At 37.8% G+C, this 14,171-nt stretch overlaps 1 protein-coding gene across 2 annotated transcripts in view; it reads right to left on the bottom strand.

Annotated features, from left to right (window-relative positions):
- Positions 1 to 367: 367 nt before the first annotated feature.
- Positions 368 to 14,171, bottom strand: part of STIM2 (stromal interaction molecule 2) — a 141,438-nt gene continuing 127,634 nt past the window's right edge. The window contains exons 9-13 of one of the 2 annotated variants that reach the window (XM_025887277.2): positions 14,123 to 14,146; positions 13,610 to 13,710; positions 13,145 to 13,383; positions 6,622 to 6,895; positions 368 to 2,026 (exon numbers count right to left, since the gene is read on the bottom strand). In XM_025887277.2, the coding sequence (XP_025743062.1) occupies positions 1,549 to 2,026; positions 6,622 to 6,895; positions 13,145 to 13,383; positions 13,610 to 13,710; positions 14,123 to 14,146 (1,116 nt within the window). In that variant the 3' untranslated portion in view covers positions 368 to 1,548. The remainder of the gene's footprint in view (positions 2,027 to 6,621; positions 6,896 to 13,144; positions 13,384 to 13,609; positions 13,711 to 14,122; positions 14,147 to 14,171) is intronic. The other variant, XM_025887278.2, reaches the window with a different exon arrangement.

Below are 14,171 nucleotides of genomic sequence, written 5' to 3'. Positions count from 1 at the left end.
CAACTTTCGGAGACTTCAGGAAACTGTTCATATTCTTGATAAAAGTATTTCTTAGGAGCCCATCTCACATAAACTTCCTATCAATCAGCATTTTCATCAAAGCAGGACTGGGTCAGACATTACGTGTTTTAGCCATACTGCTGAAAACCCGTTCTAGCTAGTATGTATCCATTGTTCATCCAAATGTCCATCCACATTGCATTAACCAGATCATTTATGACTAAGTTTTTAGAAGTAGTTCAGGCAAAAACTCCCAGATGTTAATGTACTTTGCCGCTCTATGTGACAGTCTTCACAGTAAAAGCTACCCTTAAATAACCTAGTGGTTTAACGAACCCCGAGCTTTACAAATTAATACAACACAATCTAAATGCACCATAAATTTATATTTGTTAATCTTGATATTAGAACATTTAAACATTTCAAACTACATAAAAATATGACAAACAATATAAAATGGAAAGAAATTTGTTGACAACTTCCAAAACATCACTATTTCTTATAGTGCAATTAAGCAACAAAACAGCTCATTTAGCTCTCCAGAAAATGTATAGTGTTTTTAGTGGAGTGTTATCAACAAAAATCAACACAGTCCCACACAATAATGTCTCCAATTTATTATCTTTTCCACAGTACAAATTCTTCACAAACCATAACTTCTTTGCTGTTATTCAAAGTCTGTAAACAAGGGCCTGAATCCCCACGTCCCCGACCTCAGTTTAAGCTTGTGAATGTAAGTCCTTCAATCAAGTTTCAACTCTTCCACGTGTGTAAGGAATCAAGAGCCTTCTCTCCTTAAATTATTTATATTTTATCATACAGCCTGCAATGCAGTAAATCACAGTGAAAGCCCTGGGAAAAACAAAACATGATCTTTACAGCAGGACTTGAAACTTTATAATATTAAATGCATTTAAAGAAGCTTCCCATAATAAAAGCGTGGGTTTTCATTTCCAGAAATCAAGTCAATTAGAAACCCTAGGTTCTACTTAAAAACCCTTTTTGATCTAAAAGTGAAAACAGTCCCCTATCCAGTCATTTTATAAACTCTATACAGTTTCACTTGCAGAGATTTTTTTTTTTTTTCCAGTCTGGAAAACGGTAGTGCAATTAGTTTTACTTTGTTTAAGTCATTTAGTCCAGGATGTAAATAGCTCTGTGGAAAGATAAGAAGATGGTGTGGTAAACAAGAAATTTTTGCAAGCCCATGCTGGCTTACTAGTCCATTAAAGCTTGTAAGTCCATAGTGGCTTTCAACAAAATGTTGTATATACATCACTAATAACAAAGCAGAAATAAATAGGCAGAAATGACTGTAAACTGTCTCATCTCTTAATGATTTTTCAGTAATAACTGGCTTGACAAATTGATTAGTCATTTAAATAAGCAGACAGTAGACAGTTCCCTTGGGACATTCCACTACGGCGCCCAGTCTGGAAAGCCCCACTGGAATTACAGCCCTAAAATTAAAACAAAAAAGGGGGAGTGGAGGATGGGAGATAAAAGTTCAAAGATGCCACTTGAATAAATTCCATCAAGTCAGCCAGTTCACTTAGATTTCTTCTTAAAAAGGCTTTTAATTTTTGATGGCTTTTTGCTTTTCTCTCCATTATGACAAAGATCGTGCGGGATGCTGCTTATCCTGGCAACAGGTGGGGCTTCCTGAACGGGTTTACTGTCGTTGCTGGTGGAGGAACAGGACGTGTGGCGAGGTTTAGGCACCGGGATGCCACTAGAAAGCTGGTTCATGCTACAGGATTTCTCCAAGATGCCATTGTACACTTTGCTGGCAGGACTGAAGATCATGCTCTTCGTTTCTGTCAGACCTACACAATCAGGAGAACCCCGAGAGATATCTGCAGTTATGGGTGAATCTCCTCGGGATGAATCCTCTAGAGAGAGCTCATCTCTTGATATCTTTCGAGGAGACAATGTTTGGTATATCTCAAGGCTTGAAGGAGGAGACTGTTTCCTTCCAATGGAAGAATTTAAGGAGTCACATTCGGAGGCCGTGTCTGGCACTTCCCTGGATGAGACAGAGACAAAGGTAAAATTTTAAATCAATATTTTCTAACACTACCAGCAGACATGCTCACTAATTCTAACTAAAACAACTTCTATTTTTTTAATCTATCAAAATGTAAAAGGGAGAAATACTAAAATTCTACACACATTCTGATAAAATTAGATTACTATTTTAAATAATATAACTTATCAAAACTCAATGTTTAATATTTAACATACATTATTAATAATGAAATCTTCCAACCTAAGAAACATAACTCATGTTACATCTTTCTTCAATTGTCAGAGAAATGAAAATGTTTATAAAGTTTACAGATTTTTTTTCATCTCAGCTACTTTGGTGTTTTGTTTCAATACTGAGTGGTTTTCTTTCTAAATCACAGAGTTGACATTATATATTCTAAAAGATGAGCTTTAATCACTGTCTCTCCCTTTATTTTTTAGTTATTAAATTGATGAAATTTAGCTTCCTCAGGAAGGAAGAAAGGAATATATTAAGCTCAAATGGAAGTTCTCCCAAGTTCAGAAACAGGAGAAGGAAGCTGAAATACAATTGGGTGTGGGGGGGGGGAGGGGGAGAGGCAAAAATCAGTTATGTCACCCTATTTTTTTAAGAAGCAGACAGTCAAGTAAATTCTCACAGGTTTATTCCTTGGTGATTTCCCCTCTTCACAAGAGAGAAGAGATAAGGATAAGAAAAATAAAGCTCACAACCTCAAGGCCCATGAACAGGAGATGCTATCAGCCATTCCTGCAAACTATCCCTCAAATCCAACCCTCGTCACTCCCACACTGCTACCGTCCCTTTTTGCTGAAGTACCGCGAAGTCACCTCAGTGATTGCAAGGGAATCCTAACTGATCTCCCTGCTTCCCTTTTTGTTCCTCCCTCCGAGCTACTTCTCTACACAGATGCAAAAGGGTTTTTAAAAACTTGGAGCACATCATTTCCCTGCTCAAAACTTTCCAATCCTTCCTTCTCCTCATCAGGCTGAAATCCAAAGACCTTGCCGAGTCCACAGAGCCCAGTCAGATCAGGGCCACGGCTGTGGCTCCAGCCCGCAGGCCCCACCACTTTCCGGGTCATTACACTACAGCCCCCCCTATGCCCCCCACCCCCAGGCCAACCCTGTGACTCCCTCAGGGCTGTGCACTTACTCTTCCCTCTGGCTCCTATTGTCCTTCCCTCCATCGCTACAGGGCTTACTGCTCCAGGTCACTCAGATCACTGCTCAACTGCTCTCTCTCCAGAGACGCTTCCCTTGGCACTCTGTCCACAATAGTATTCTCTTTCTTTTTACCTGACTTTAGTTAGCATCCCAGAACATCCCACTACCTAAAACGGTATTTTATATTAACTTCTTATAGTCAGTTTCTCCAGAAGAAAGAAAACTTAATGAGGACAGGGAGTCTTCCTACCTTCTGCATTCTCTGCACTGGAAGAGGGAGTGGTAAGTTCACGGTGGGTATTTAATAAATATGTGATGGATGAATGAATGAGTGAATGAACGGGAAACAGACGAAAGAAAAGAAAAAGAGAAAAGATCTTGGATAATGACTCACTTATTTTTGTATGTACCACACGGGATACAAACATTGTTCCCTCTACGAAAGAAATGATTAAGAAATAAAAAGTAGAGTCAAGATAAAAAGTAACTGGCAGAAGAAGAGAAGGACGAGAGCTGAAGACAGAAGAGAAAGGCAAGGGCCCATATAACCATAACGCACCAGCTAGCACGAGGCCAGAGCCTTCCCTGCCTCACTTGTCCTGGCAGCTCAAGTTATTAGTAAGGACACAGAATACAGCGAGGAACTACGTTCATATTTATAGAATAAACGAACTGAATGATCTCTCCCCTTGGATGACCTGTGGTTACTATCATTATTCACGTAGTGATATTACTTCTGATATGTTTTTCATGTTAATACCTCATTTTAGATCTATATCTTACTCAACGTGTTTCATCATTCCTATGTACTTCACTCACACATGTCTGTGCAGATTGTTTCTATTACACTACAAGCTCTCAGAAGCTACAAAATCCCCTGGGCAAATAAAGACTTAAATGATGATTTCATACGATACAGTTCCATGTGCTGCATCATTTCTAAGTGCTTTTACAATATGACAACGGGGAGTGCTAACAGAGGACAAGAGGAAGCTCAGACAAGAAGAAATGACTCAGAAATCAGTTACTGGTAGGGGCTTTTCTGTTAGCTTCTTTTTGGAGTGGATATCCATTAATTATAGGGCATATATCACTGTTCCCTGAAGCTGTTCAGCTTCCAGCGCCAGAAGCTGATTTAGTTACAATTTTATAAATCTACTTTCTACTCTGCTATGTGGTTTGGCTGCTCGGTGTGTGAAATTCTAAGCTAGGTTAAAAATATTTCAAAAACCGGTCTCTAAAATCTAAATAATATGTGAAAAGAATACTGATCTAAGTTAGGAGAACTAGACCTTCCTGTCCTGGTCCTGCCATTAATCAGCCGCACAACCTTGGGCAAATCACTTAAATTAACCAGGTCTCAATTTCCTTGTCAAAGTAAGAGAATTTGATTAATCTCTGAAATTACTCCTCCTTCTAACATCCTAATTCCAAAACAAGTAATAATCTGAAGTGTTGCTTCTTCCACAGAACTAGTCAGATTGGAGTGTAGGTATAGTATAATGTCTGACTCTTAAAATGTCCCATTTTTTTCTAGAACATATATTCTTTGGAATGTTAAAGTTAATTATGTGTACTATTTATGTTATATTTCTTTTTTTCTCACAGTGAGGTACAGGTGTATTCATGTCAGTTTAATGCCTATGTAACAAGACAACTCAAGGTAAGATTTAAGTGAGTGTATAATGTACATAATGCATAGAACATAAAAGATCAGTAAATAGTAAATATTATTACTATTGCTATTTTGTAAGGATTCTAGTGGTTCATCATGTAAGAGACTAAAGAGGAGGAAAAGTTTTCTGAATCTAAATTCTCATATTTATGAGCTAGCTGTGAATTTCTGACACTATTATTTGAAATGAAGACTAAACATTTCCACAAATGCAAAAATTCTATTGGACAGCGGAACTCTAGAGTTTTCCTATTAACTTCCATAAGCCACACAAAATTAGTTCTGTCACTAAAGCCGTCTTATAGGCGACTATAGTTATATTGCAGAGGTTATACAAAAAAGCTAATCAGAAAGTGCTGCCCAAGCAAAGCTGCATCAAATTCTCCAACTCTAACAAGGACACAAACCCTGGACTATCTCCTCAGGAATATGCTCTAATGATTTTGGCTATTTGTAAAATCTACTTTCACTAGGAGATAAAACAATTATGTATGAAAATTATTATTTGATGATGATGCCAACTAAAGAATCACACGATAGAGAAGAGCCACAAAAGGTCACTGAGAGCATCGAGCCCCCTCCCTTTGGTTTTGTTTCTCACGTGAGGACAGGAAGACTTCAAGGCTGCATGGCTATGATGTGTGAGCAAAGTCAGAAACCGGCGCTGGTTTTTCTGTCACTTGAAACCCCACTGCTCCTAAAGAGGAATGTGGTTTGGAAGGAGATCCTTAGTTGCAACGGGTCTTATGGAGCATGGTGGTCCTCAAGCTGGACTAGAACACGCTGCTGCTATACCCATTTTATACAAATTCCTACATTTTCTTACATCTTTGGCATTTGATATTTCCTGTTTGCTAGTGAGTACTAGCACAAAACAGAAAAAAAATCATTAAGTGGCAAGAAATATTGTAAAAACTCGGTCATATTTAATGTTTCTTTGTGTATATTTAAGTTCATGCTTTTGTATTTTACATATAAAACTATTCATAAGACAAATTTCTGTCCTGAGACTTGAGTCAGTTGTGTGCAGTGGTCTCTAAACAGTTACATGTCAAAATATCTGCACTGTGGTGGGCAGAATTCTAAGATGGTCCCTAAATTTCTAGCCTTGGTGTACACACATATATTCTCCTAGTTATTCCATCAAACACTGATAGAGATGCTGCTATGAAGGCCGTCTGCAGATGTAATTAGGGCCCCAAACCAATCTATCTTAATATACAGAGATTACCATCCAAGTGAGCCTTTTAAGTTGGGTCCAGAGATTAGAGACGGGGCAAGTCAGAGATTCCAAGCAAAGAAGGGACTTGACAGAAGGGACAGTTTTTAGTGTGGGCTTTGAAGATGGAGGCCCGTACAGCAAGGAATATTGTGCAGCCACTAGAACTGGGAGGGGCCCCCGGCTAACAGCCAGTGTGGAAACCGTGACCTCAGTGCTATAACCACAGGAACTGAATTCTCTCACAACCAAACGAGCCTTGCAGTGGCCCTCAAGCTCCAGAGAAGAACAAAGCCTGGCAAACACCTCGATGTTAGCCTTGTGAGACCCTGTGCAGAAAACCTGGCCAAGCCACGCCTGGACTTTGGCATCCAGAACTGAGAGCTAATGAAGGCATGTTGCTTAAAACCACGCAGTTTGTGGTAACTCATTATGCAGCAAGAGAAACCGAATCCAGCGGGTCGCTCCTCCCCACCCACGCCCACCTCCCACCCAGCCAGCCCAGCATATATTGCAGTTGGTTCGCTGCCAATACCATTGCTTTTCAGCAGAGAAGTAAATGGCCTCTTCCTCCTCCTCGTTTCGATAAAGCACAGGACAACTTGACACGGAGAGGATATCAGGGTCAGGGGAAGGCAAGGAGTGCTGCGGGTGCTGCGGGTGCTGGGGGTGCCGGGCGTGGGCCTGGTGCGGCGTGTGAGGAGGGAGCGGGGCGCGCGGACACTGCGGCGAGGCCGGCACGATGCTTCGACGGGAGCGGCACAGGCTGCTGCTTCGGGCGAGCGGCCCCGCGGGCTTGGCCACGGTCCCTGGAACCAAGCAGAAAAACACACACATGCTCGTGAGGCCAGTGCCGCTTCTAGGCACAGCGCAGGGACCCACATCAGGGACCTGCCGCTACGAACACGCCACCGCAGAACAGGCCTGCACTATCGTCACCGTCCTCCATCCCCTGGACTGCTTCCCAGAAAAGTGAAGAAATACAGAATTAAAAAGGAATAAAAATGAAAACAGGTCTAGAAAATAAACAGAAGAGAACATAAACTCATGAGGCTCTAACACCACATTTGACATTACTAACCATAAGGCTTGAAAATTTGCCTAAGATGATAAATCCTTACGTTTAAAAACCAATATAGCATAGTTTTACGGAATCTGTACTTTGTAGCAAAACTTTTTGTGAACTTTACCATTAAAAGAAGAAAACTATCACTAAAAAAAAAAAAATAAGCTGAATTTTTCAACAGGTATCTCTTAAGACAGTGTGACTTACCTGAACCTGAAGTTTTATTTTTTTGCCATGTTTCAAGTTTCAATGTAAATTCTAGTTAATTAACATATAGTGTAATATTGGTTTCAGGAGAAATTTAGTGATTCATCACTTACATACAACACCCAGTGCTCATCACAAGTGCGCTCCTTAATACCCATCACCCATCTAACCCCCCCGCCCCACCTCCCTCCATCAGCCCTCGGTTTGTTCTCTATCATTAAGGGTCTCTTCTCGTTTGCCTGCCTCTAAGAAATTTTAAATCAAGTCATTGAAATATTGTCTCCCAGCCAGTTAGGCAATGATCATACCAAAACTTGTTTCCTGAACACTGATTACTATGGAACTAATCAGAAGTCTTAGATCTTCTTGTTTCTGCTACCAGTCTTAGTCTAGACCCATGCTGGTAGAAAACTTCGGCTGCCACACCAGAACATCACGCTGGTGGCCTTCTCACACCCCAACACTCTGTAAACCCTCATTCCTACACCCTTCTATACAAATGTGTTCCTTCTGAAGCTCACACCATTAAGCCATGTGGGTCTACCATCTCTCCTCCACTAATCACTTCCCAGTCATTCTCTTACCAGTTGACCCAACCTATCATCAAACTTGGGCAATCTCATTTATAAATAAGACCTTCCAACACCTTAACCAATCACGGTTTCCCCTCATCTCAAGACATCTATGCCACCACTCACTCTCCAACTTTGTCTTGCTGTCATTCAGCATTGCTCCATTTTTGATATTACAAATCAAGACAGACAACTGAGATTCTGACCACATTTCTACCTTTCTAGTTCACACATTCTGCTCCTTCCACTTGTCTGTCCTATTCTCTACCCAAGTTCAAGTACCTAACTCTACTGATTAGCCCTTCTGTTGCCTTTATATTCAACTTCTTTCTACTTTCTACTTCCCAACAGCATTTAAAAATCAATGCTGCAACAATAAACCTAAAAAACAAACCGATAAACAACAGCAGCAACAAAAAACCCTCCTCTGTCTTCAGATTGTTTTTCAACTGATATAACCTCTCTACCCTTTTATGAAGAATTTTGTTACTTTCTCCACTACTTCACCTTAACTCATTCATCAAAGAAAGTGTAAAGTGCTCACATACAATTTCGCTGCAACTGTTCTCCACAAAGTCACAATGTACTTCCTTGTTGCTAAATTCAACAGATAGCTCAATCCTTCCCTGACTTTGGCCAGCACCTGTCATTGATTATTACTTTGTCCTTCCCTTGACTTCTCTAAGCACATTCACACACTGTGCTTTTATACAACAGAATAAAGAAAAATAATATAAGTGATCTCCTCAAACTAGGCAGGAAAGATTTGGTAAAATTTAACAGCCACTGATTTAAAAGAAAAATCATTCTTAGCAAAATAGGAATAAAATTAATTTCCTTAACTTAAAAGCAATCTACCAAAACACAGAGCAAAAAATAAATAAAAATCACATTTCACGATGAAATATTGGGAGATTTCTCTTTAAAGTCAGAAATGCCTTTATTGCCTACAATCACCATTTTTACTCAACATTTTACTGAAGGTCTTAGACTGGAAAAAAAAAAGGGAAGAAGGCATTAGGACTGACAAGGAAAAAACAACTTATTATTATTGCACACACAAAAAAATCCAAAAGACTCCTGAGAGAATTCAGTATTTCTGTATGTGAGATCAGTTTAGCAAAGTCAACAGCAGTTCCCTTCACATCGGCAACAAGCAATTTGAAGTATAATTTTTTTAAGAGAGGTAATGTGTAACTACAAAAAAAAAAAAAAAGAACAAAAACCTATGGGGTATCCAGAAATTAATCTTTTTAAAAAGATGCGCAAGAACAGTACAGAAAAAATTTAAAATTTTAAAGACATAAAAGCAGATCCTAATAAATGAAACTTATGAATAACAACTTTTCCCAAATATATCAATACATTCGAAGAAATTCCAATAAAAGTTCAATGGAACGTCTCATGGAATTTCATAAGCTAATCCCAAAATTCATATTGGCCAAGAACAGCAATTCTGAATTTGAGTAATAAGGGAAGGTTTAGACCTATCAAACCTCAACACTTATTATAAAACTATAAACAGCAACTAAAGCAGAATGGAACCAATGGAACAGAACAGAGAGCCTGGGCACACATGTGCACCAATGGAGAGATGTGGGGTTACAAACCGGCAGGGACAGAGCAGGAGTGAGAATGGGCAACTGTTTGTCCATACATCAGGAGATATATTTAGATTCCTATCTCACAGTACAAACAAAAATAACTTCCAGGTAGATTAAAAGACTAAGGGATTAAAGCAAATCTAAAACACTTTTAGTAGAGCAAACAACAATCTATCATCTTCTGAAAAAGACATAAAAAGCACAAATCAGTTTCATAAATTTGTCATTAGAAACATTTTTTTAAAAACCTGGATGATTAAAGAAGAAAATAACACAGTCGAGTAAAAAAGAAAAGCCAAGGCCTGAAAGCTATCTGCATCAAATAACCAGAAAATATTAAAACCAACTCTCCCAGATCAGTAAGGAATCTTGGGAGAGATTCCATAGTACGAAACGAGCAACTCAGAGAGGAAGAAATCTGAATGACAAACACCAATAAATGAACTGGAACATCTCAGTAGTCATCGAGGAAATAAAAATTTTAATCACCCTATGGTATCATATCACACCCATTCAAGTTACACAACAAATAAATCAGATCATTCCAAGTATTGGTGAGGATACGGGCAGACAAGCACTCTTACAAACAGTGGGTGTATAAATAAATGAACAATCATTTTGAGAGCAACCCGGCAATGACTAGCAACAGCCCTCCCAAGGACTAAAAGTGATCCATTTTCTAGGTGTTTACTCAGAGAAACACTCAAAGTTATGCACAAAGAGATAAAGGTAAGGTAAGGATGCTCACTGCAGTATTGTCTGTAAAGGCAAGAAAGTACAAAGAACCTATCTCAGTAGAAAAATGGATTAATAAACTGTGGTTTATGATTATAATGAATAAATAGATACACTGTGGTTAACTCATATTAAAGTTACAGTAAATTTAATGAAGCTGTATATGAACATGGAAAATTTCTATAACATAGTGAGCAAAAAGAGTTGCAAAACATTACCTAGAGTTTGATAGCATTTATGTAAATTTTTAAATAACGATTATATCTATTGTTTATAGATATATCTGCAAGTAGTAAAAGTACAACAGGCTTTAGAACAATACACAACTTCAGAAGAGTAGGAAGGGGAGGCCATGTAGTTTAGCTGTATGTATAATAATTTATTTCAGAAAAAGGGATGAATAGAGCAAAATGTTAAAATTTGTTTATCTTTGTAGTAGGTGAGCATTTAATTTTCAGTACTTTTAAGTACATCTGAGGACTTTATAATAAGAAATTTTAAAATAAACTGCTACCACATTCCCACTATGAATATTTAGCAGATACTATAAAAGTAACAGGAAAAAACTATCATCTCTTCTCCTACCCACAATGAGCTAAACTTTGATAATATTTTCCCTATATTTTTCTTCACACATAATTAAACACAGATAATATTATTCTGTATATAGTTTTACAATCTTTTACTTGGCTCTTAACATACCACAGGCATGTTTCCCTGCCACTATTTCACACTTACAGAATTTACACATACGCACGGTACAAATTTAAAACTTCTCAGAGGGTACATAATAAAGAGGGCTTCATCCTACTCTAGACTTTAGTCTGGCTGTCAGAAGTTCCTCATTTATCAGCTCTAGAAATTATGCTTTCGCAGCAAAGCAGAGTGGAGTATCACGGCTGTGCCACTGGGTGGAGGTGGAGCTCTCAAAGTGTAATCTTTGGCAAGAGTTTTTTTCCAAAGATAATAAATTTGGTCACAGAACTTCTAAATCATCATACTAAATTAAAATCAACTCACTTTTTTCATATTTCAAATTTCTCTGTATATCACAATCACTGAAAACTTAAGATAATTATTCACATATATTTTGTCCCATCAAAAAGAACTTTAAAAAAAGGAAAAGAAAAAGAACTAGTTAACTTAGGGAATACATCTTCATGCATATGGACACTGAAAAATTATGGATTCTCAGGAGGAACTATGACTTTAAAAAGCTATAGTTTTCAAACAAAATCATATATTTATGAATCAGTGTTGCATTTGGCAAGCTTAAGGGCATACAATTCAAATAAACAGAAGCTGACAATATTCAAAGAGCAGAGCTGGCCTAGATCTAGGTATAACTTTGCACCATAACTACCTTGCAGCATAGGACAAGTGAGATGAGCGAGGTCACACATTTCAGGATTCAATGCATTTATTATCTGTCCTGTCTTCTCTACTGTGTTAAGAGTTTAGTGCCTCCCCAACTGACTTGCCTCATCTCTCTGCCATTAAACCAGAGAGTTACAGCCACAGAAATAAACACAAACGCGTAGTCATTCACTATTTATTTGCAAATTTAGGGCTTTATTTCATAAAACTGTTCTAAAAATTAGAACCCCTGGGCGCCTGGGTGGCTCAGTTGGTTAAGCGACTGCCTTCGGCTCAGGTCATGATCCTGGAGTCCCGGGATCGCGTCCCGCATTGGGCTCCCTGCTCGGCAAGGAGTCTGCTTCTCCCTCTGACCCTCTTCCCTCTCGTGCTATCTCTCATTCTCTCTCTCTCTCAAATAAATAAAATCTTTAAAAAAAATAAAAATAAAAAATAAATATTAGAACCCTTTGTAAATCATAACATCAGGAAAAATGTAATTGGATAAAAAAATTCAAACTGGAAAATGTTTATATATCATGACTGATTTGTCTTAAAACTAAAACTTCTATCCAAGTTTTCAACCAATCAGTTATTAAATTCTGCTTTCCATTCTTTGGAATCTTGTTCTATCTACAGTTTCAAAAAGGTCCCAAAGATTGGGAAAGCGAATCAGCCAGGCAATAACAAGGGTGAAAAAGTTTTTCAAATGATTTCTAACTCTGCAAAAAGTCCACATACTTATTAATAAATTCTAAAAACAGTTAACAAAATCCAAAATATTTAAATTTTACCTTCCTACTAAAACATATTCCTTACAATGTAAGACTTCAAGGGATTTTTATGTTTAATTTTTACATATTGTTTTTACATATTTTACATGTATGCTTATTTTATGTTTTATGTTTATAGCATAAACAAGGCAACATAAGAAAACTGTACATTTTAAAACCACCTTTGGGAGGAGCTCTACTTTCTAGCAACAACAACAGAAGGTTTTTCTAAACATAAGCACAGTTTAATTCTGTTTAAAAGTAAACTGAGCCAGTGCTTCATGAGTTACAACACAGCAGGATAAACTCTAAGGATAGAGAATTGGAAAAGCAAAACAAAAACCCCATGCCCATTGAGAATGGTAACTGAACTTCAAATAAATCACAGACTGGCTCAAAGTCACACAGTTGGTTAGTCAGTGGCACCAAGATCTTCCCCTAATTTTTACTTTCTACTATAGATTAAGCTGCCATTTGAAAGGATATTAACCCTCAAAGCTCGGCACTTCGTTCATACAATATCTAGCATGTATAATGCGTTACTATATGTGTATGTATACAGACACACACCTGATATATTCTCCTCACATAGTAAAGATAAATTATTAACCACAAAAGGAAAAAAGAGAATATAACGAATGAACAAAGTTTTCATCATAGGTTTCAAAGTCAATGATTCATAAAAGGCATGTAGAAAGTTCCTTTAAAAACTGTACCAACTCTCTTTTTTGAACTCACCACTTACCAGGAAACTGTGACACTATTGGGGGTGTGTCTTCATCTAAATCATCAACTCCTCCAGCAATTGGATAGGGGGGAATGGAGACTCTGGGCATCACCACCCAGCTGTGATCAGAATACAGGGAAGAGGTCAGGCTGGGGAGTCCCGAGTTATGGGCTATCTGAAAGCCACAGATCTTCTCAATCTGTTGCCAGCGAAAAAGTCGTTCTCGTAAACAAGTTGTCAACTCAGAGAGCGCTTTCCTGGAAAAGCCAATGTAGGAATTACTTGTTGCATCAAAGAATCTTTATTATGGCACTAAAAAGCAGGGCAGCTACATGAACAGACCATGGCAATTACCCATTCTTAAAATTAGTATAGGCTATGTAATTACACATGCTTAAATTGACAAATTAAGATATAAACTGCTTATAAATTACACATTTCAACATAATACAGATAAACTGATAGCTAAAATAACATTCTTACTTTGCTTCCAGAATTTTGTGATCTACCTCATCTAGGGAGGAGCTATGCGCAACATGCAGAGTCCCAAACACCGTGCTTCTTTTCTTTTTAATTTTCTCTGCCTAGAAACCCAAGGAGAGAGAAAATAAGGGTAGGTTTGGAAAAAAACACACATATACTAATGAAGTTTGTTTTGAATATATTAATAATCATAAAATCAGTGGAAAATTATATTAGCCAAAATAAAGCCCTAATTTCCAAAAAAGAAAACAGATAAGGGTGAAAGCATGCTTTCCTAAGCCAATCAATACAATTCAAAACTTTGTTCTGGAGAATTTTTCTCTTATTTTGATGGTTCAGAAAGACCTAATCTTCTATTAAAACTAACAAAATAACATTGCTCGTATGCTACTGCAGTGAGGTGTTAGTGAGTGAACTGAGCTTTTTTTTTTTTTGCTAGAAATCAGATTAAAACTTAATCTCATTTCACACAATTTAATAAGAGTCAGACATTAATTTCTAGTAACTACTAACCTGAATCAGATATGAAGCAGCAACCTAGAGGAGAAAAGCTCTGTATAAA

Source organism: Callorhinus ursinus, unplaced genomic scaffold, assembly GCF_003265705.2.
Source record: "Callorhinus ursinus isolate GAN/ISIS: 27379988/994484 unplaced genomic scaffold, GSC_fseal_2.0 scaffold4, whole genome shotgun sequence".
Classification (NCBI taxonomy): domain Eukaryota; kingdom Metazoa; phylum Chordata; class Mammalia; order Carnivora; family Otariidae; genus Callorhinus; species Callorhinus ursinus.
This window is presented reverse-complemented; position numbering and strand designations above follow the sequence as displayed.